The sequence below is a fragment of the Pleurodeles waltl genome, chromosome 10 (genome assembly GCF_031143425.1).
Source record: "Pleurodeles waltl isolate 20211129_DDA chromosome 10, aPleWal1.hap1.20221129, whole genome shotgun sequence".
Classification (NCBI taxonomy): domain Eukaryota; kingdom Metazoa; phylum Chordata; class Amphibia; order Caudata; family Salamandridae; genus Pleurodeles; species Pleurodeles waltl.
This window is the reverse complement of record NC_090449.1, coordinates 325,082,511-325,104,528: the sequence shown is the minus strand read 5'-3', so window position 1 is coordinate 325,104,528 and position 22,018 is coordinate 325,082,511. Positions and strand designations below refer to the sequence as shown.

The following is a 22,018-nucleotide window of genomic DNA, read 5'->3' as shown; positions in this document are numbered from 1 at the left end:
ACTGCATTTGAGGTTGAGGGCACGTAATCTAGACTTAATGGATATAAAGGTTTTCCTCTGTTCCTGTACCCTTTTGGTGTATTCAGGGTAGATAAATATGGAATGACCATCGAACAACAGGGGGCCTCTTATATAGGTGTTCTGGAGAATTGTGTTACTATCACGGTAGTTGAACAAACAGGCGATAATCACCTAAAGAAGCGCTTCAGGTCGCAGGGGCAGAATAAGTGCTCTATGTGCCCTCTCCATTGCAAAAAACTTTGACAGTCTTTTGGGAAGAAGTGTTGTTGTTATCCAGTCTTCCAGGAATAATTCAGCAGAATCCCCCTCTGCCCGCTTCGAGAATCTCGAGAAACGCATAATGTTCCGGTGGGACCGTCCCTCTGAGTCCTCCACATGATCATCCAGATGTGCTGTCTACTTCTGCAGGTGGATCAGTGTGTCTCTTAGGGCACCGACCTCCCACTGCAGGGTGTTTACATCTTGTTCGTTGGTTGTCACTCATTCCGTCAGTTTACGCAGGTCAGCCCTCAGCAAGTTGACATTAATAGAAACAGAGTCAATCTTATGTGCCAGCTCTTTACAGGATGGGTAATTGCAGCCATGGATTCCACCAGAGAGGGGCTCTCCTCTGGTTGTGTCTCTGCATCGGGTCGCTGGCTTCCACCATGTCTCTGGTGCTCCGCAGAGGGTGGCTGCATGTAATTTGATATTTTATTTGTCTGGGGTGGTTTGGCGATCCGTTCCTTCATCATAATGGAACGTTTATCACTGCGACCCAAGGAGCCGAGGCTCCCAGTCCGGGGGGAAGGGGTTCTGAAGAGTCTCCCTGTATGTGCTGTAATGGGGAAACGGCTGGATCAGCTATCACAGTGCGTCGTTCCCACAGACTATCAGGCTCAAGTCTCTGCAGTGGCCCCTCAGCCCCAGAAAGTCCCTACGGGGCCAATACCCAATCTCAAGTCCAATGGTGTGTATTCTGCTCCATCTTAAAAGGTCATCCGGCGGCGGGGTTCAGCAACTGAGAGGGATTGGCTCTGTAGGCGCGTTTGCCTGTGTTGTCTTGCTATTATTCACCAGGCCCCTCTGGATCTTCAGAAGCAGTCCACAGGATCCCGGGAGTAGGTCACCTGTGCCCAGTCGCAGAGGGCATCCCCATGACCGGGCCAGTCAACCATCACTCCCCGCACACCTGCAATCTGGTGGGGCAGGTTATGGGACCGCCCAGCCAACTGGGCCACCCGGCCCCTCAGTTGTCAAGATGCCAGACCCACCGATCTCTCTTCTTGGGCCTGGGCACTGTTGGTCCCCTCTCACCTCAGGCACATGCCAAAGCCCCCGGTGAACTTACCAGGCCGTCACTTTGTCTTCACCACAGGGAGGCTGCAGGATGCCAGGGGGTCCAATTCCAGTACAGCATCATCAGGGCCCCTGCTTCCCGCGTGGGTGGGGATCTCCACGGTCACACACCACACCACAAAGGACCAGATTGATCCTCCCCTCTGATTTTGGGTCCCGGAAGCTGAATTCTCAACAGTTACAGCCTCCTCTGGTATGGGGGGGGGGGGGAGGGAATACAGCGTCCACCGGGCCCCTGCACTCCAGGGGGCCCCTCTATGTTTCTTCGCTGTTTTTACACTGCTATCGGGGGTGTCTGACACTCAAGGGACTGTTGTTTAGGTCCAGATGGCTCCCTGGCCGGGGTGCCCCGGGGCACTGTTACCTCTCACAGCAGACCGCTGGTCATCTTACCACAGCCTCTGTCCTCCGCGGTTCTAGTCGGGGCAGGCGAGAATGTCGGGGAGGACGCGGCCCCCTCAGGTGTCGCTTTCCTCCCGGAGCGAGTCTGTGGCCTCTGCCTCTCTCATCTCAGAGAACTCGGCAAACACAGCCAATGTGTCTCACTTGCCCCAGTCTGCACCCTGCTGCTCTCCCGCGAGGCCTCTCTCCATTGCTTGATCAGCAGGCACGCCTCTCGCAGGTATAGGCCCCACTCGGTCTGTTCACGGGAAGATGGCGGTCGGGTAATGATGGCCAGAGACCTCACGGCTTGCGCAGAAAGCAGCTCCGATCTGGGGTCAAAGGGGTCCCGGGGTAGCCCCGCAAGTCCAGAGATCAATGCCACAGAGCTCATGAGTCAATTCTCCCAGGTTTATGTAGGATAAGGGCAAGATAAATTAGATGCCGGAGGGAGCGCTGACAGAAGCGTCTAGTCGGCCACTTTGCTTCAGTTGGAGCAGGTTGATGATGGCGGGCAATAGTCCTGTTCACAGGACCCCTGTGCTGGGTTTGGACTAGGTTCCCAGCAGGACATCGGTAAGGGTTTTATTAAAGCTCAATACATTGGGGCTCAGAGGATAAAGCCCCAGGTTGAAGCACCTCTGTCAAGTGATTAGTCCTGACTGCAACTGAGGGCAGCTCAAGGCCTAGAACCTCAGCTGCTCTTCACACCACTATGGAGTAGGAAGCTCCCTCTTCCGCAGCCATGGTAGGGGGAGAAAGCATGCCAGTGTCTGGGGAAACAGCCAGACCATATGCTTCACCCAGGTCCAGATGCCAGTCCAAAGGATCTTGGAGCTGGTATTCTAAAAAGTCCAGCGACCCCTCCCTTTCTTCATCGTACCACAACCGATAAGAATAGGTGTCATGATCAGACATAGGGGGCAAGGCCCATGTCGAACTCGGAATCAATCTGTCTCTGTGTCGGAGACAGCAGTGAGGATGGGGTCCACACCACCTGAAGGCACAGGAGTGTAGACGTCAGAACTGGCATTGAGGAAGGTCGAGGTGGTACGATCTACGCCAGTTCGGATACAGGAATGAATTCATGGGTGCACCCTAGAGCCGAGGTTGAAGCCAACAGCACAGAACCCGATGGGGCCCCGTCCGACCTCGCTGGGTGCAAAATGCGGTGCATGGCTTCATAAAAATCACTGAGCTGGGCAGAGGTGACTCCATACTCGGGGAGGCATGGAGCCAACCCGGACATAGGCTCTGAGGACGGAGGTCTAGAGTGAAAATGCTCCCTTTCCCTTGTCTTGTCGGCCAGCGGTGGGGTGAAGTTGTAGAACATTTGTCCTTTGACTTCTTCCTGTGCCTCGACTTACCCAATTGTCCCGAGGACTTGGAGTGGAACGACAATAAGGAGTGGCTCTGCGACCAATTCCGGGACTTTACTCTCTAACAAGATCAGGTCCTACACAGAGCCCAGCACCGGGCTGCCAGGAGCTTTAGTGAACACTCACTCAAAGCTTACGGATTCATGGCCCGGGACTCGGATCACGACTTCAGGTCATAGTCACGCTCCAGACACCTGAGGTGTGGATTCGTCATGGACATCCACGGATAACAGGGCTTCAATCCGGTCTTAGGTGAAGACATCTTCAAAGCACCACGAGTATAGAGACTCAAAAGTCTTCAACAAGAAGTAAAAAACGATCAGTCACAAAGTGACTGAGGGGTAGCTCTTTCTTCAGATCAGTGCTGGCCACATATATAGGACCCTTGATATCATATTCGGCGCAGACGATGCAGATGACAGACGCTCAGCTGATCAGCACCACCTAACTGCACGCACGGGTACTGCTCAAGAAAAATATCCAGATCCAGACTGACACGTAGGGGAAACTCTATGGTAAGGAATCTTCAATTAGCTGTCTTTATCAGATGTTAGCGGGCACCCTGCCATCCCTGTCCTGGATTCAGACTAATAACAGAGGTTGTGCAGAGCTTTGTGTGCCTATTCAAGTGCAAGTAGGGCTGTCCCCAGGTCCGCCCTCCCTTCCTGCCTGTGAAGGCACATCCAGGCACACCTAAGATTTCTATTGTATGTGGTTGTCTAACAAGAACACACAAAGTTCAACTGTCGCCTACAACCAGTCACATGACCCAGAGACAAGCTGCAGGCACTGTAGGAGGCTGGCCCTCTATGTGGTATACAAAACTAGGCACAATGTGTAGTGGGTCCAGGCAACCATACGTTGATTTCCAGAGGCAAAAACTAGATCAGCTGATGCTCTAATTTTTTAGGTACATTGGTCGAGCAGTTAGGTTAATCTTGGAGAAGTGCAAAGCATTGGCTGTAATCACAGTAGCAATAATGCGACTCACCCACTCAAAGGAATAACTAGAGACCAATTTATAAACATATTTCAGATTTTTATATAATTTTTAAGACCAACATTATCAAATTTGGTTAAGTACTTTTTAAGAGGTGAATTTTTGAAGTTTTATTAAATGTATTCTTTCTGTGCGTAATCACGCACCATAGGAATCAATAGGCAGTCACTTTTAAAAATTCATATAAAATCACAGTTATGTTACCAGGTTCTGCTTTTGCAGGTTGGTCGAGGCCGTCAGTGGGCACACTGTGCCAGCTGGAGAGGCTCAGGCGGCTTCTGGTTCTAGCGGGAGCAGCGTTGGAAAGTCTCTTGGAGCAGGTACAGGGCCACTTAGGGGGACCACTTGGAAAAGGGTGGTTCTTGCTGATTTAAAGGTGGTGCTTTAGTATCTCATTGGGGTGTCGAGGTCGCAAGGGGTGTGGGACCCTATGGGCACAGCTGGTTCCTTGTTGCAGGGCACTGGGCGGCTGGGTGCAGGGCGAGCAGTTGATCCAGGAGCTGTGCGTAATGGAGTCCCTTGGAGCTGGAGGTGAGTCTCTTGGAGGGCGGCTTACATGACAACGTGGGCACTCTGACAGGAGGTCCGGGGTGTTCCTGAAGTACCTCGACTGGGGTTTCCTCCTGGTCCTTTTTCAGCCCTGGGGGAGCTGGATTTCTTGGTGTCCAACATCCAATGACCAGTACCCGGGGTATTGGCACAACTCGGCTACTGGAGGGCGCAGTGCCACCAAATTTGGCATACTCGCAGGGTTTGCCCTGGTGGTAGTCGAGTCCGGCTGCAACTTCCGGTTCGAGAGATTTCAGCCGGTCAGTGAAGTGACTCTCACTGGCTTGTTGGTCTTTGTTGGTTTGCAGAGTGGTACCTCCACGCAGAAGGGAGCACTTGGGTGACTGTTGAAGCCTGGAGGTCCTCTGGGTTTCTTGAGTACAGTCCAGTGTTCAGCTTCTCTGCAGCAGTGATTGTCGGGTCCTAGGTGCAGCAGGAAGGGTTTGGCACCTTTTCTTGTGAAGCAGGTCCACAATTCTCAGGCCTTGGTTCTTCTTGGTGCTATCTTTTCTTCTTCCTTTTGAATCTAAAATCTTGGTCTGGGGTGCCCACTAAATACTGAATTTAGTGGGTGATTTAGGGGGAACCTGGTAAATGTCCAATGGGACACTTGCCTTTAGGTGGCTACACCCACAATAGTGACCACTTCCTGTGGGAAGGGTCACTTCCCTAAACCTCACTGGCTATTTTCTCTCCATGCAAGATGGAGGAAAATGACAAAGAGGGTACACCTCACAGGCAACACCTTAAGGGGTGGTGTATGCCAGGTGACGTCACTCCCCCTACCCTTTGTTAGGTTTCCCCCCTTTGCTCCCGCCAAAGGTGGGGGTTTGCAAAGGGGGATGCCAGCAGCAAGCTTGGGGGTCGAGTTTCAAGGGCGGCAGAACTTTGAAGCTCACTGCCAGGGCAGTGCACATTCCTGAGGGAGGGGGTATTAGCTCCTCCACCCAGAAAGGGCATTGTTTTACAAACCAGAGACAGGGCTCTCTGCCAAGGTTTGTATATTGGCTGCATGCAGGTGGCAGGCTGGCTGGAACCAGTCAGCAACCATGGCAGGTTAGTTAGCTCTTGCAGGGGGCACACCTCTAAGGTGATCCCTGGGTACATTTTATAACAAATCCAGTATTGGTACCAGTTTGGATGTATCATTTTGAATTGTTTGATACCAAACAACAGAGGGTTCAGAGTAGCCATTATGTAGCTGGGAAACTTGTGTTGACCAGTGTGCAGCACATATATTAAAATGACTGCTCTTTTTACTCACTGTGTCCCAGGTTTGGCAGGGACACAGTGGAGGCATATTGCTCATGCAGCTATGCCCTCACATTTAATATGGAGCACCCTGCCTTAGGGCTGTTAGGCCTGCTAGAGGGGTGTCTCACCCATAGTAAATGCAGTGTATGGTGGATAGGGCACACAGGTAGTGTGCCAAGTCGAGTCTGTGTTTTAAGTTTGCACCAGGACACCCAGCCTGCAATGGCAGGGCTGGGTGCATCTGGATGCATGGCCGTAGAGGGTGGCACAATCAGTGTTGCTGCCCTCAGGAGCCTACCCTTAGTACCCCATGCCCTGGGTACCTAAGTACCTTTTAGTAGGGACTTATAGTGGTAGCTAAAAATATATATCCAATTACCTTTACAATGTTTTAGGGAAAGAACACTGGCACTGGGAGCCTGGTTAGCGGGATCCCTGTGCACTCCAGTCCCAGTCCAAGTTGCATTCAGAAACCAGGCAAAGGGTGTATGGGGGCTACTGCACCAAGGTGCCAGTTTGCCACAGGCACTACATGGCTAAGGCAGGAAAATGGCAACTTTCTAAAAGTGGCATTTTCAAAATTGTAATTTAAAATCCAACTTCATCATAGGTTAGGATTTTTCATTACAATTCTTAAGATACAAACATGAGCTGGTTACCTGTTCCCATTTGGAAATTACAGTTTACTAAATGTAATAAGGTAACTCCAATGTTGGTCTATGGGAGAGATAGATTTTGCAGTAGTGAAAAACAAATGTAAGAGGTTTTCAGTGCCAGGACATGTAAATCGTAAAAGTCCTACTTTAAATACACTGCACCCTGCCCTCTGGGCTGTCCAGGACCTACACTAGAGGTGACTTATATGACTGGGACTGGCAAATGGTTTATTTTGCCAGGTTGACATAGCAGTTTTAAAACTGCACACACAGGCTGCAATGGCAGACCAGAGACATGTTTAAAGGAATACTTAAGTGGGTGACACAATCAGTGCTGCTGTTGTGGCGCTGGCTGACATCTCCAAGCCCACAGTCCACAGTCCATACAGCCTCCCAAGAGGCACCTATTGACCCTCGTGTTTGTCCTGGGGGGTGCAGACTCTGTGGTAAAAAACATTCTGGGGGTATGAAAAGATGTGTCTGGTACAGTGTATTCACCTAGCCCCCTGTGCCTACTGTTGTCAAACTATATCTGTGTAAAATCTAGTGAACATGTACCTCTTATATGCTATCAAGCACCATATGTCTGCAGGACCCCATTTTCAGTTCCATACACCAAAAAGGCACTATGTTGTGGCACAACATTTGTGTTTAATATGCCAGCACTCATATGCATCTAGTTTTATTCCAGGAGCGGCCCGATGGTGCAGCAAATACGATTGGGACTTCATGTATAAGCATTCCTGGAGCGGCGGCCATGTTTGGAGGGGCACTACTATAAAGGCAGCCCCGCCAAACACCGCACTCTTGTTATTCTACTCCTGTGTTCCAGGAAGCAGTAACTGGGCTGAGCAGCTGCTCTTCTTCGACAGGCCTGGGATATGGGCAGTCTCCTGCATTTCTCCCGAAACTGCGGCGGTGAATCCTACCCCACGATGCTTCCGATCGGAGCTTTTGCTTCAGGGCAGTCCCGGAGCTTCTTGACGAGATCGGACTGATCTCGGGGGAAAGCAAGCAGCGTGTCTGTGCCAAACAATGAATCCTTAATCAGGGTGAAGTCCCTTGCGAGGCAGGACCCAAGCTGGTGACATTGTGTATATAATAACAGCAGGTTATAGACAAAGGGACACTTCTCCATCACGTTCTAAGCTTATACTGTACTTTGTTGTGTCTGTGTGACATTCGGCAAAAGGAAGCGTTCCACCAGGATTATAGTATGATGATTATACTACGATATCTACTTACAGATTGCTTCAGACAAAATCTACTACAAGTTGATTATGGTATGTGGGAGTATTTGCAGTATCTCTGTGCATTATCACAAATATGTTTACCAACTGTGGTTAGAACGAGGAAAAAACAATACAAAACTGCCTCTTATGATTCTATGGGTTCACTCTACATAATCCAAACCACCCAATAGAAGGTTGCCACGCAGTCACGCAGGTAATAAAAGAGGAAAGGCGCATTGTATGTAGAATATTAAAGGGAGAACTAGTCTTAATAGAGAATCATACCTTGTCATTATTTATTTTTAGATCTCCTTCCCTGCTGTTCCCACCCCAACACTCTTTCCCTCACCTGGCCACTCCAATGATCTGTGGTTGCAAAGCATACAGACTTAGTGGTGCCGGGAAGTGGACCTCTGAATTTATCATACAAGCCCTGAGGAACAGTGTAGCTACGACAGCTGTAGACCCACTAGTAGCATTTAATTTACAGGCCCTAAATACGTGTAGTATCACTTTACTATAGACTTATATGTAAATTAAATATGCTTATTGGGTATAAGCCAATACCACCATATTTAAAGGAGAGTGCACAAGCACTTTAGTATTGAATAGCAAGAGTCCTAAAAGCCAACAAAAATTTCTTCAGAAAACAGGAGTTTGAAGGTCAAAGTTTTGGGGGTGACCCTGAAGAAAGGGCCAAGTCCAACACAACCCTCCCTCCAACCAAAAGCCAAGGTATACTAATCAATACCTTCGTGGGCTTACCTGCTTAGGCAATAGAAAATGGCCAAAGTCCCTCTCATGCAGGCGCACATGTCGGTACAACGCCTCTCTGAACTCGGTTGGACCCTTCTGTCTTTACTCTTCTGAGCCAATGGACTGACCCATAGGGAACCATTCTCCTCATCTGTGCACCCCATCTGTGACCTACATAACCTTAACTTGCTCACAGAGGCCTCCCAGTAGGCAGACAGTATCACCATGGCCAATGTAATATCCCCTATTCCAACCCTTGGATCAGACTTCTGACCCCAACCTAAGGAAAACTGTCACGGCGTGCTGGGTGGTCATTTCTTCCCAGCCGATCTGACACCGGGGGTAACCAATTCTCCAAAATGAGATCTATGGGAATATGGGGACTAACTATGCCCCTCCTCTGGGTCACCTCCCCACACCACTGTGGGGATAACAGGGCCACAGAGGGGAAAAAGTCCTGCTCATGGGCCTGAGATGCCCTATACACCTGGCCGGTATGCTGCTCTAGAGGAACTAGCCTTTCCACTATCAAGGTCTGGGAAGCCCCAGTGTCCCTCAGAACAGTGACAGCAATCTCATTCACTTTCACCTGGTGGAAGTGACAACTTCTACCTTCAAGGTTCACCAGCTCACCATCTGAGTCTATCTCCCAGAGAAGGAAGCTCATAGCATGGTCTATGACCTGCCCCTGCAGGCTACAACCCTCTTAGGACATATTGGCCACCCCTGGAAAGGTCCCAACAGTGGGTGGATTCTTATGACAGAGTCCCCCTGCTTGTGTCCGAACTGAAAATCCAAGCAGCAGGGTTGCATGTAGGACGCATCAGCCACAACATACCAGAACCTTCTTTGTGTTTATCAGAAGGGGTATGGGAACCCTTCCCCACCCTTATTCTGGGACTTGTCTGGGTCACTTTTAACCTCCCCCTCACTCTGCTGGTGGGAACCTGAATCATCCTTCTTGAGGTCACTCACAGGTGCCTTGTAAAAGGAGTCCACATAATCCACCCAAGACTCCTGGTCCAGCTTACAGCTGTCCCTAAACTTCTGACTGTACTTCTCAGGGGTGAGACTATACTTCCTGACAAGGGCGCCCTTCATAGGGGGATACCTCATTGTGTTCCCCCCCCACCTTACCTAGGGCTAATAGGGTGTCCCTTCCCTCACTATGAATATGCTTTCAGAGGCTAGCCCCCACCCCCCATCAGGTATCCTATGCATATCGAAAGCCACCTCATAAGCTTCAAACCACTTGTGGATGCTGTCCCCCACAGCAGAGTCAGACACCAGACTTTTGGGAATGTGGACCCTCTTTTCTCTAGATGACACTGTAGGTACCCTGCCACCATCACTGCTAGACCCTTCCAGTCTGATGTTGATGTCCATCCCCTTAAGACTCGGTTCTTGAGCCATATCAGTTTACTCTCCTCTATGGCAAGTTGTTCCTGGCTAGGCCCCTCTCAGTCTCAGCCTTCTTTTATTCTCCCTCCACGGCCATTTTTTTCTCCTCTATTCTGATTTTGGCATCTCTATCCTGAACTCCCTTTCTGCCTTACTGTCGTCTGCCAGCTGCCCTTGAGAAAAGCTTTTGAAATACACTCTACTCTGGCAGGGAGCGCCAACTCAGGAGGTACATCACCCCCCTCATTAGACTAATGCCTATGAGGACTGAAAACAAGTTCTTCTTCTCGCATGTCCACTTCATCATCGTCTCCTTCTGTTGCGCTCTACCTTGCTAGTGTTGCTCTTGGCTGGACGTTAACATTCTTTGGGCCACAATGCAGGCATCCATGTTTGGAATGTAAGCTCCAAATGGTCTCAGATTTGGGATTGTAGTCTACACAAAATCACTGCACTACACTGAAAACAAACAAGTCCTAAACCTCAATGCTGATCGCCAATGTAAGAAATTGGTTCTTGGTTGACTGAGCTGTGAGCACAGGCCAAGCAGTAACCACAATCCTTGTCAGAGTGAGGCACAAGCCAACCGTAAATAAACCAGTGCTCATCCCGCTGGCAGCTTGGCACAAAGCATTCAGGCTTGACTTTGAGACAAAGTGTTAAGTATTTATGCAACACTTCACACAGTAATAATGTGAAAGTACCACACAAAAGGGATTCTACTGCAAGTTAAGAAAATAAAGTTATTTTTACCAAATGAAACAAGACCAAAACAACAATAATCCATTTAGTAGACCTGGAGATATGCAATTTTAAAGATTTTGGTGAAAACAGTGCCAAAAAGCACAAAGCACCAACTGTGGCTATCTGGTCACCCCGAGCTGGGACTATGGGGGTCATTATGATCTAAGCGGGGAAACCCGCCAAGATCGGTGCTGACGGTCAACAGAGGACCGCCACCGCGCAGAACCCCCCGGTGGCCACATAATGAACATCCATCTGGGCCCGCAGGTGGAAACAGTGTTTCCGCCAGCCGGCCCAGCTGGATGCAGGGCCTGAACATTGACGCCAGCTCCAAATGGAGCCGGTGGCAATGTAGCAGTGCAGCGGGTGCATTTCACTGCCCGTAAATCAGGCAGTGAAATGCGCGACAGGGCTGTGAATGGGGGCCCCTGCTCAGCCCATGCCAAGTGCATGGGCAGTGCAGGGGCCCCCGAGTTACTCATTCCGCCAGCACCGCCAGGGAAAGGCTGGTGGAATCCGACTCATTATTCGGCGGGCAGCGCTGCTTGCAGTGCTGCCCAGTCGGATCAGAAACGCTGCCACCGCCAGGCTACTTGGTGGCAGAAGCCTGGCGGTGGCGGCGTTTCAACCGTGGTGGTTCAGCCACGTTCATTATATGGCGGTCTGAACCGCCATGCCGTTGGCGGCAAATACTGCCACCGCTGGCATGGCGGTCCATACCGCCATGTTCATAATGAGGGCCTAAGTCACAAGTTCAGGCTGCATGCGCATGGAAGACTCGCCGGCTACAGGGACCCACTTAGGTCTGCTGAATACAGATCCTTAAACTCTGGTGTGCAGTCAGTGCAGCGCTACTTTGCGAGTCTTCACATCATGCTGCATTGGTTCTGATGAAGCTGTGCAGAAAGGGTTTGCATCGGTTCTGGGGAGCTGTGCCGCGTAGCTGGGAGGATGCTGAGTGTCGCTTTGCATCTGTTCATATGAGCTGGCAGCTGTGCCGTAAGTCTTTGCAGGGCTTTGCAGCAGTTTCCGATTAGGACGACTGCTGGGCTTGGCTGAACACCTTCTGGCCACTCCCAAGGGTCCATGACTGGGAAAGCAGGGCTCACAGATGGGACAGTTCAGGTGTTTGGCTCAAGGTTTTTCGAAGCATGTTGTGTCCTTGAGGCTCTGAAGCGAAGACCCCTGTCACTCTGGGGTCTTCGGTTCAGAGTTGCAGGTGCAGTCCTTCTCACCCAGGCAGGATTTAATTTACATTCTCTAGCTACATGTAGTACCACTTTACTAGGGGCTTACACTTAAATTAAACATGCTAACTGGGTATAAGCTAATTCTACCATGTTTTAGGGCGAGAGCACACGCACTTTAGCATGGATTAGCAGTGGTAAAGTGTGCAAAGGACATAAAACCCAATAAAAACGTGTTCAGAAAACAGGAGGATGAAGGCAAAAAGTTTGGGGATAACCCTGCAGAAATGGACAAGTCCAGCATACTTCTTATCCAAGACGTTGACTGACTTGCGAGAAATAGCCTTCTAAATGCAAGTCACTGTGCATATTTGATATACATTGTAGGAAGCCTGGTCTCTATATGGTGCACTAAAAAGAAGTACACCATGTAGAGAGTCCAGTGGGTCCCCATTTTGTTTGCAGAGGCAAAAGGAGATAGGTCTAATGCTCTATTTTGTGGTAGTGTGGGAGAGCAGTTAGGCTTATTAGAGTGTAGTGCTAAGAATTTGTTGTACTCACAGAAGGAATAAATGAGACACCAGCGGCGGCCGCTGCAAATCTCGAGTGGAGGTGAAGGGTGCAGGGAAGTAGGGGTTTGGGAGGGAATAAAAAAAAAAATTCACTTACCTCTTTCCGACGTCACTGCCGCCTCCATCCTCTCCTGGTGTCCCAGCATTTACTGCTGGGACACCATCACAGGCCCCCTAGCAATCCTGGTGCTGCTTACATGCTATACATAGCATGTAAGCAGTGGCAGGCTTGGTCTGAGTGGCAGTCATTGCCGCTCAGACACAAGCCTGGGGTCTGTGTAGTTTCTCCAGCTCGGCTGTGTATGCAGCCAGGCTGGAGAAATCTAAGTGCGCATGTGTGTTTCGTCGGCCTCAGACAGCCGGCCAAACACTCATGCCCACTTAGTGCACTCTCACTTCTTACCCCCTACTACCTCCCACAGCCCAGCCCCGCCCTGCACTCCTATGCCAGGAGCAGAAAAATAAAACAATAGAAAACTAGTGAGGCGACGCTCCTTCGCCATAGCAAAGGAGCCGCCCCTGTGAGACACACACTCAAAGAATAAATGAGGGACCAAATTAGAAACATAACAATTCTTTTTATATATGTTTCAAACCCAAGAACTCTGTAATGAGGCAAGTAGACTTTTAAACATAAATATTTTGAAGTTTCAGAAATCAACACTTAGTGCAATTCTCAGAGTTTCTTCAATGTTATCCTATGGAGGAAAACAATGTACAGCAAACACAGGATTAACAACAACTTACGAGGTCGAGCTCAGGGAGTGAAGGTAAGCACTGGGCACTGATCAGCACCACACCAGCAGGCAGGTCACACCGGGCAGCACTGTGGCGGCCAGGTGCAGTAAGGCGTCTGGTGCCCAATGGTTCTCTAGGGGAGTTGGACCTCTTGAAGACAGGCTGCAGGCTCTGGCTATGAAGCCAGTCAGGGACAACAAAGAGGTAGGTAGTAGACTTGGGGTGTTCAGGGACGTAGGTGCAACTTTGGTCCTTTTCTCCAAGGCCCATGGGCAGCGGACACAGGGTGTTCTTAGGTGTTATTCATCTTCGTCTGGAAGCACTGGCGGTTAGGGAGTCCTGTGTGCTGAGGCTGCAGATGTCGTCGGGGAGTCCAGCAATGGGGTACCTAGGGTGTACTCCAGCTTAGGGGAGTCTGGGGATGTCATTGGTACCGGTAAACCATCTCAGATTGCGTTGAAGGAGACGGGTGCATTGGTTGGTGGAGGTGTTGGGTTTTCTCTCACCTAAAGGCTTTATGAGTGGGTCAGTCTGTGTGCAGAGGCTGGGGAAGTCCAAGAGGGGTGAAACCTGAGTAGCTCCATCTTCTCCTTTTCCATCAGCTTTAACAATCAAATGACTTTTTCTAATGTCTCACTTTGGTACTTCTTCACTTTAAGTTGTCCTCTATAAAAGTTTCCCCTTGTTCCCATCCCTGAGCTCTCATAGCAGCCTTCTATTTCGACTCCTGTCCACCTGACTGTCTTCTCTATCCTACCTGTTTTTCTTTGATTTAAACTCTGCAATCTATCTCAAGTTTTTTATTTAACCTACTTATACTTTTTGTTTCCTGACACAGATAATCCTTTATTGGCAGAGGATGCTGAGTAACTAAGAGACATGTTTACTTGCTTACGATTCTGGTGCTTCACAAATAAAAAATGGCACAATTCAAAATTCAGAGACACAAATTGCCCAAACGTATCCTACACTTTTTAGCAACTGCAGTAACAGCAGCAGTGCCCTCCTGAATGGGAGGCGTAAATTCTTGGTTAAGGAAGCATTACTGTGGAACAAACGTCTGCTATATTTTCTAGTCAAAAGGGACCATCTCAGATCATGCAGGGCCTCTAAGCACAGATACTGTGATACTAAACTGACAATTGGCTCTACTGACAAAGGAAATGACCCAGAACAATAGCACCAATGTGCCACTAACTGGCAAACACTTGTTCTATTAAAGTGTGTAATGGAAAATAAAAGTGGACAGCTTTTACCGCATACACTCACCTTATGGTAGACTGAGGGTGGTGAGGTCACAATGGTCGGGCAGAAGGAGGTCACACCATGTGATAGTACCTTTTGGGCAACTATCGAGATCCCTGATCTGACATCTTCACTGACTTGGGAGAAGTCCACCCCATATCCCCCTGAAATTGAACAAGGGATAAACGGATTCAGGAAACAAGTGTATTAGAGATCACTGACATTCTAGCATTTGATACTGAAGAAGGTTTATTTATATGTTTACAAATGGAACTGATAACTTGTAAAATGATGAGTGCCAATTCCCAAAGCTCTTCTCAGAAGCCCATTGTTGGTGCACCAGCAATTAAATGCTGGTGCACCAAGTACCAAGGCGGCAAAGTCTTAAATCTGCCTCTTTTATCCACCACCAGACACCCTTTTCCCCTTTATCACACTTTTGCAGGTTCCTACCTTTTCCCTTTGTTATTTTCTTTTCTTTCTCTTCCTTAATCCTTCTGTATTGTGGGTTTTTCCCTCTCTTCCACTCAGTTATCTGATGTGGAAAAATTAGTGCTGGTCAACAGAAATGAGTGCTGGTGACCCCCACCAGCTCAAAGTATCGACTGACCAATGAATTCTTAATAGTCCTCCAAATGTACTGATACATAAACTCTTTGTTCTGTGAGTTGTCTGTGTGAATTTGGCTGTCAGTACTAACTACAAGATTGTCACTTGAGTCAAGGACCTGAAAACACACACACAATATTCTTCAGAACCAAAAAGACTTTAGTAAACTTCCCTTTTCAACCCACATGTAACAATCATTGAGAATCCGTTTTATTCCATGCACTTAACCAAGAAAGCCTGTATAACCTCTCACGCAGGAACCTATCATAATTAATGTATTCTCTTACTAAACTTCTTATTTTCAGTAATAAAAAGAGTCATACTCTAGTTCACTTAGGGCAGTGATACCCAAAGTATGGCCAAGAGGCCCCTTGCGGCCCTACTGACTTTCAATGCGGCCACCTGGTGAACAGCAGGACTGGGATACTGTTTATTGAAAGAGGACTAACATGCAGAAATAAATTAAATAAATGGGAAAGTATTTATGTACACATTCACTGAAGGAAGCAAATAAGGTGTCCGATAACACTTAACTTTAGAAACACATTAATTTTAAAAACATCTTGCAATAAATGTCTATACAAAAATCCAAAAATGTGTATTTCGTTAGCATACAGAAGTGTTTCACATTAAGAGATCCCATTATATCAGAGCACTGAAGTATTTTTTAAAAGGAGGTTGTTTTAAAAAATAATGGTAGAAACATTAATGCGATCTTCCACCCTGACAACAATGCCAATAGTGAACAAAGAGGCTACTCACTTGTCACGTGGTCGCCTCTGGGTTGCCTGGGTTGTTGCTTTACATGGACAACATTATAAACTTTCCAGTAAAACATAAGATAAGGTTTTGTACTAGTGGGTTGGTGTATTCTCAATCATGTGTATGTAACTGTTTGCGCAGGGTCAAAATTCTGAGTTGTGAGGTATTTAACGTATCCGCTAATTACTGGATATATTAAATACTTCAACATTTGTGACATTTCGGCAGGTCAAACCTGCTGAAATTTAACAGGGGAAATGTGTACAGTATTAACTGTACTAGGAGGATTTTGGTGTGATAAACAGCACATTCACTCATAATCAGGGTCTATGTGAAGTCTCTAGGGTTGAAAGGTATTCTTTCCAAGAAAGATCACGTCTAAAACCTTGCTGTTTTCTGCATTAATCTATCTTAAGTGAAGACACATCAAATGTAAAGGCCAAATAATAAGTCTACCGCCACAGAATTACCCTAAAGTGCACCCACCTTTGTGACAGCGCCTACTGTGTATAACCAGGATATGTAGAGACTGACAGTGATGGCAGTGTGAATATTAGGGGTTTAGGCCTTTTTATCTGTACCCAAGTGGGGTGATTGCTTGCTCAGTCCCCTTGTAAAATCTGTTCAGTCCCATCTGACTGGGAGTTTCCTATACCTTCTTAATGTCTGGGACTAGCATGGTAATCCTGTGAATATGAGGGAGACTAGAGCAGTCCATTGGACTCCAAATGTTTGCTACACTTGATGGGTGGGGTGATTGCCTGAAAGCCAGTTAGCAAAAGTACAAATCTCCGCCCCCTTTCCCAACCCAAAACCAATTTTCAACCAACTGGGGACAGAACAGGTCACCAGACTCCTTTAATATGGCAGACAGAATCAAACATATCACTTCTCCTTTAAGTCCATGACCATATTATCCCTTTGTGAAACAGCCTCCCTGTATGGAGCCGAACCACATCCTTCATGTCCATCCATAACTGGCCCCAGAGGAAGACACCAGACCAGGAGCATGCACCTTCATGAAGCATCTTTCATTTCAAAGGGATAAGTACTAGACTCCTCAACCAGTAATTTAATCAGCTTTTGACTTGGCAATTGAGGAGGTGCCCCCAACCACAGCAACAGCCCTGTTGTCTGAAGCACCAATCTGTACGATGAAGGGCTGACTATGGTTAGGGGTTTTCAGAAAATGTGAATTGCAGAGTTCCTCCTTTTGGCTTTTAAATGTCTTCTGACATTCCTCAGTACTGAAACCATCAGAGTCTGGAACTCTGTGTCCCTAGCCGCTGAATCATAGCCAGCACTTTTAAACCATGTGGACTTTACAGGTATTGCTGTATACAACACAAAATACTTCCAATTCAGACAGTGCATAGTTGGCTGGCCTCTGAAATGTGACTTGGGAATTCATTTAGGCCAGTGGTTCTGAACCTTTGGTCCAGGGACCCCTGGGGGTTTGTGAAGCCTCTTCAGGGGGTCCGCAAATGCTTCGAAAATTAAATAATATTAACAGATTAGGTACCCAGATTTCTGTAATGACTCCGTGGGGGAGTCCCTAGATTTCAATAATGATTCAGAGGGGATCCCCAGGTTACAGCAATGATTAATTGGGGGTCCACAGAAGTCAAAAGGTTGGGAACCACTGGTTTAGGCAAAAAGTATTACTCTAGTAGAGTTCCCCAGAGGTATTAGAGTACTTTGCCATTAGTCAGATCAAACATACTGAGGGTCATGCCTGGCCCCAATGTGTCTCCAAACCCAACAGAAAAGGGCAAATGGGTGGGCATTGACATTGGTGATAATGTTGAGACCCCAGTAGTCCACGTAGAAGCACAGGATCTTCAGACCCTGCCCGAGGACAAACACTACTGAGCTGGCCCTGGTGTTGTATGTTCTTCCATCTCTTTACTGCTTCCATCTAGGCTATCCTTAAGGTCTTTCAAGAGAGGGAAGGAGTATATAGTCACCTTTATAAACCAAAAACGTGCTACAAAGCACAGAGAATGAGTGCAATACCATAATACAGGTCTTTCAGCGCCTTAGTACTTACTTTTTTGAGAGGAAGTTTTGATCCAGAAGGATCACAAACCTCTCAAGTGCCTGATGGTGATGCACGGTGAAAACACTAAGTTGATTTGATGACTCACTTCCTGCAGTGATTGGACTTCACTGTTGTGCACAGGGCAGACATATTGCACAACAATTCTGACGGCCTTTCTCAAAGGTTTACCCCATCCGATGACAAGTATCTTTTACTTAAGAGTGGGTAAAGTAAGTCTGATCTACAATTGTTATGCTCTTAGGAGGACATGTCTATGAAAACTGTGCTGCCAGTCTTATATAAAATTCTGATCAACATTGTGCATTTTACTTCCAGGGAGGACAATTATATAAAGGAGAAGAATGATCTGTCCTGACCTGTTTTATAAACGTCACCTGTGACTTGAGTTAGTCCGTTTTCTGGAAGCTGTTAAACATGTAACATGACCATTCAAGAATCTGGTCTTCACAATCACTTTACGTTTGTGTGCTACTTGTTTAATGACAAGTGTTATTACAACAGATTTCCACCAACAGCAACACTACAATGTGAAGTTACAGAAGACAAATACTACTCCTAAGCTTGAACACTTTGACAGCAAGAGGCAAACGTTATGACATAGTCTACCTTTGATCAAGGGCCAAGGCTGCTTACTCTCAACTGGGTAATAGCCACACATCACCTAATATCTTAAAACTTCATGGCACAAGAACACAGGAGTGTAATATGATTGAGATTTTATTCCCCATGGAGAATGGGGACAAGGTTACACTACTCCAGAGAATTAATGTCACCCTATATGGCAGTCACAGTGCTAAAGAAAGGGCCCTAGTTCATATTTAAAGCATGACTGCATCCTTCATTGTAGGATTCTTGGGTAATATCTGAAGATGTAAAAGCCCAGGGGGCCCTCAACACTTTAAATCCATTAGTGGTGCAAGTTGGTCTCACCGTTTATCTGAGTGTCGATGAACCCAGGGGCCACGATGCTGCCTTGACAGTCCAGCTGAATATCTGCAGATCCTTTCTCATCAAAGAATAGTTTCTCAGGATTTAGGACCTTACCTTCTCTCACCCACAGGTCCTCCCTGAAGAAAAAATGACCCATTACTTAATCAGCATGGTGTACATACGAGCAACAACAATACATTATTTCCCAATGAAGATACATGTTCTACCTTACATGCAGCACATAGCCTTTTTTAATTGCAGCTTTGCAAAAGACCTTGTGCTACACTTGGGATAGGTGGTTTATAAAATCAATGTTCTGGTTTCATGATGGTATTCCCTAGTGTTTTATTTGTTATTTCTGTGCAGCTGAGTTGCTTTTTAATAAGAATACGTTTTATATGTCTCAGTGGCTCTCAAGACTAGTAATCTGGCTTCTCCAGCAACCTTTTCTATGAATTACTGTCTTTATTTTTGCAAAACGTTTATCATTTTTTCCTGTTACAATCTGAATCTTTGCACATATAAGTGTAACATCATCTGTAGTAATGCAGCACTCTTCTTATTATATATTGTCCATATTATTCTACATAATTTGCCCTAATAAACAACATAGCATGCATTAGCCCTCAGATGGCACATTTAACCATGACCTATTACCTCTATTATTTAGGCTATTCATGTTCCAGTCATTCCTGTACAGTTAAATAGATTATGTTACTCATTCTACAAGTTTGTATTTAACATAATTAAGAATTATTGGACTCTACAGCTCTATCTCTTTTTTCTCCTTATTCCTCTGCTGTATGTATCACCCTAGGCCACTGCATCAGTTCTTACAGCTTAGCAATTATCCTAAACTTTATAACTCTGAGTTCTTCTGCTAGTGGCCGTTGTAGCAAGTCCCTTGCCCAATAATCCATTTTTGGGTCTCCTGGTTGAAGCCATTGGATGACTATGCATCTTTTTGCCAATACTAGCCCCATCAAAGTAAATTTATGTTGGATTTGCAGGTCTTTAGGTCTATGTATGATTCCTAAAAATATAAGTTTGATCAAAGTGTTTATGATTATATTTGTTATTGTCGTCAGCCTAGTTGTAGCTGGGAGCCAATATTCGCATGTACTAATGTGGCCACCTGTCCTCCGTATCTGGGTCACCTAGGAGATTTATCTTGGTAAATTGTAGATCATTTAGGGGCTGTGGTGTAGGTGAAATAAAGAACTTACAAATGTATCTATTTAAACTGTGCTCTACAGGACACTCCTGAACTTGGGCGCATGTCATCTTCCATTCTGTATCCCTCCGTGGTGTCTCCAGGTCTGCATTCCACAACGGTTGCGCTTGCAGTGGGATTTTGTGTCCGACCATTTTCAAGGCTTTATAAATATGTGCAATTATTCTACATCATTGTCCCATTTCCAGCACCACATCCAGCCTTGCTGAGCAGTTATGGGCACTTGGACACTCCAACCAGGGGCCCTATTAGACACAGGGCACACTTTTCCTGTTTGCTCCAGGGCATACCTTCAAATACATGCACCAAGCACAAACAGGGAACGTGCACCTATTACAGTGAATGCGCAGTCCACAGGGCAGCCGAGAACTTGTGCTGACTTGGGGGCAGAGCATTCAATGTGAGATACAGAGCGACTGCTCCAAAGTCGCTCCTTGTTTCACTGTGCAGGTGGCAACCCGTCTGCACTTTAAAGAGGGTTAGAGATCCCTCCACAGGCGGGTGCAGTGAGTGACTGCATCCGCCTGCAAGGGGATGTCTGTTGGTCCATTCCCCCTTCCACAGGCCTGCCACCAGGGGCACACTGACAGTAAGCTATATTTTAGTGGTGCACTTCATTGCACCTTCTGCCAGCTTCTCTGCCTTTGTGCCCGCATAAGGCACAGGTGCTGAGGTAAAGAGATTCTGTTATTTGCATGGGACCAGTTCCCCATGCAAATAAGGGAACACCCTCTTGACATAGCGCTGGTCTGTATTACAGAAGAAGCCGAACAAGCCTCTGAGGCCCTTTCTGTAATTCCACTGGGGGGAGGGGGCACATGCCCATTGTGCCCCTGGGGCCTGTTCTGTAATATAGCCCTAGATCTGTTTTAGGTAGCTTCCGATATTGTAAAAGCTGCCATGGGTTTACTCCAAACTGTTCTTGCCTCTCTACAAAAGAGATGAGTTTATCTCCAAGAATTAAATCTCCCGAAGTGTAACAGCCACCCACACCCCAAATGGCCACAGTCAAATCATTACTTATATTTCTGAAAGGATGCATCCCCCAGTATTCTGGGATCTGGAGAAATGGGGACACCCCAAAACTCTTAACTGCAGAATCCTATGCAGAGGCTGTCTGGTGTACATTGTGAGGTGAGGGTATGGGTACTTTTCCGCCTCTCATCAGGAGGATGAGCAGGGTCACCTCGCCCAGAGTTAAGCAGAACAATCTTTTTTCTCAAGTATGTGTCCTCACACCATTTTGCTGCATGCTATAATAATGCTGCAATACAATTCCAGGTCAGCAAGCATCTGTCCTCTGTCCATTTTAAGGATTTCCAGCCAGACCCTACTCCTCCTTCGAGCCCATACTGGGATCAGTAAGCTATCAAGTTCCTGATAGGTTGTTGGTGGGGTAGCACATAACATACTTTGCAAATAATACAGATGAAGGGTGAGAATCACCATCTTAGTCATTGCAATGGTGCCCATTACGAACACAGTAAGTTTGTCAGCTTTGTGTGGTATCTGTGTGCCAAAGTATCAAAACAGAATCATTTTCCATTGCAAACCTACATCTAGGAGTTCCTCGCAACATCTTTGTTAGCATACCCCAAAAAAATAGTATGTTTTTTCTATACTGATTTGTAGCCCAGAGTGTCCGCTGAACCGTTTTACTTGATGCATTAATATAGGTAGGATATGTGAGGGTGGCTGAGATATCAAGGTGTTAACAACATATCTCCACACATTACCTATCCAAATTCCCCAGTCCTGTAATGGTGCTCTCACTATAATGGCCAGGGGCTTGATCAAAAGGGTAAATAACAATGGGGGAGGAGGCATAATGGTGTAGTGACCCTTTCAATAAATCACTTGCCAGATATAACGCCACCACACTTAACTGTAGCAATGAAATTTGTATATAGAAGTTTTACTTAGCCCAGTAAACTTGGTCTGAATCCCATTCTCTGGAGAATATACATG

General features: G+C 47.0%; 1 protein-coding gene across 1 annotated transcript in view; it reads right to left on the bottom strand.

Moving 5' to 3' along the window:
• Positions 1 to 22,018, bottom strand: part of AMDHD2 (amidohydrolase domain containing 2) — a 339,455-nt gene that overhangs the window by 258,349 nt on the left and 59,088 nt on the right. Inside the window, exons 3-4 of the mRNA XM_069210515.1 lie at positions 18,817 to 18,953; positions 14,478 to 14,617 (exon numbers count right to left, since the gene is read on the bottom strand). Of these exons, the coding sequence (XP_069066616.1) occupies positions 14,478 to 14,617; positions 18,817 to 18,953 (277 nt within the window). The remainder of the gene's footprint in view (positions 1 to 14,477; positions 14,618 to 18,816; positions 18,954 to 22,018) is intronic.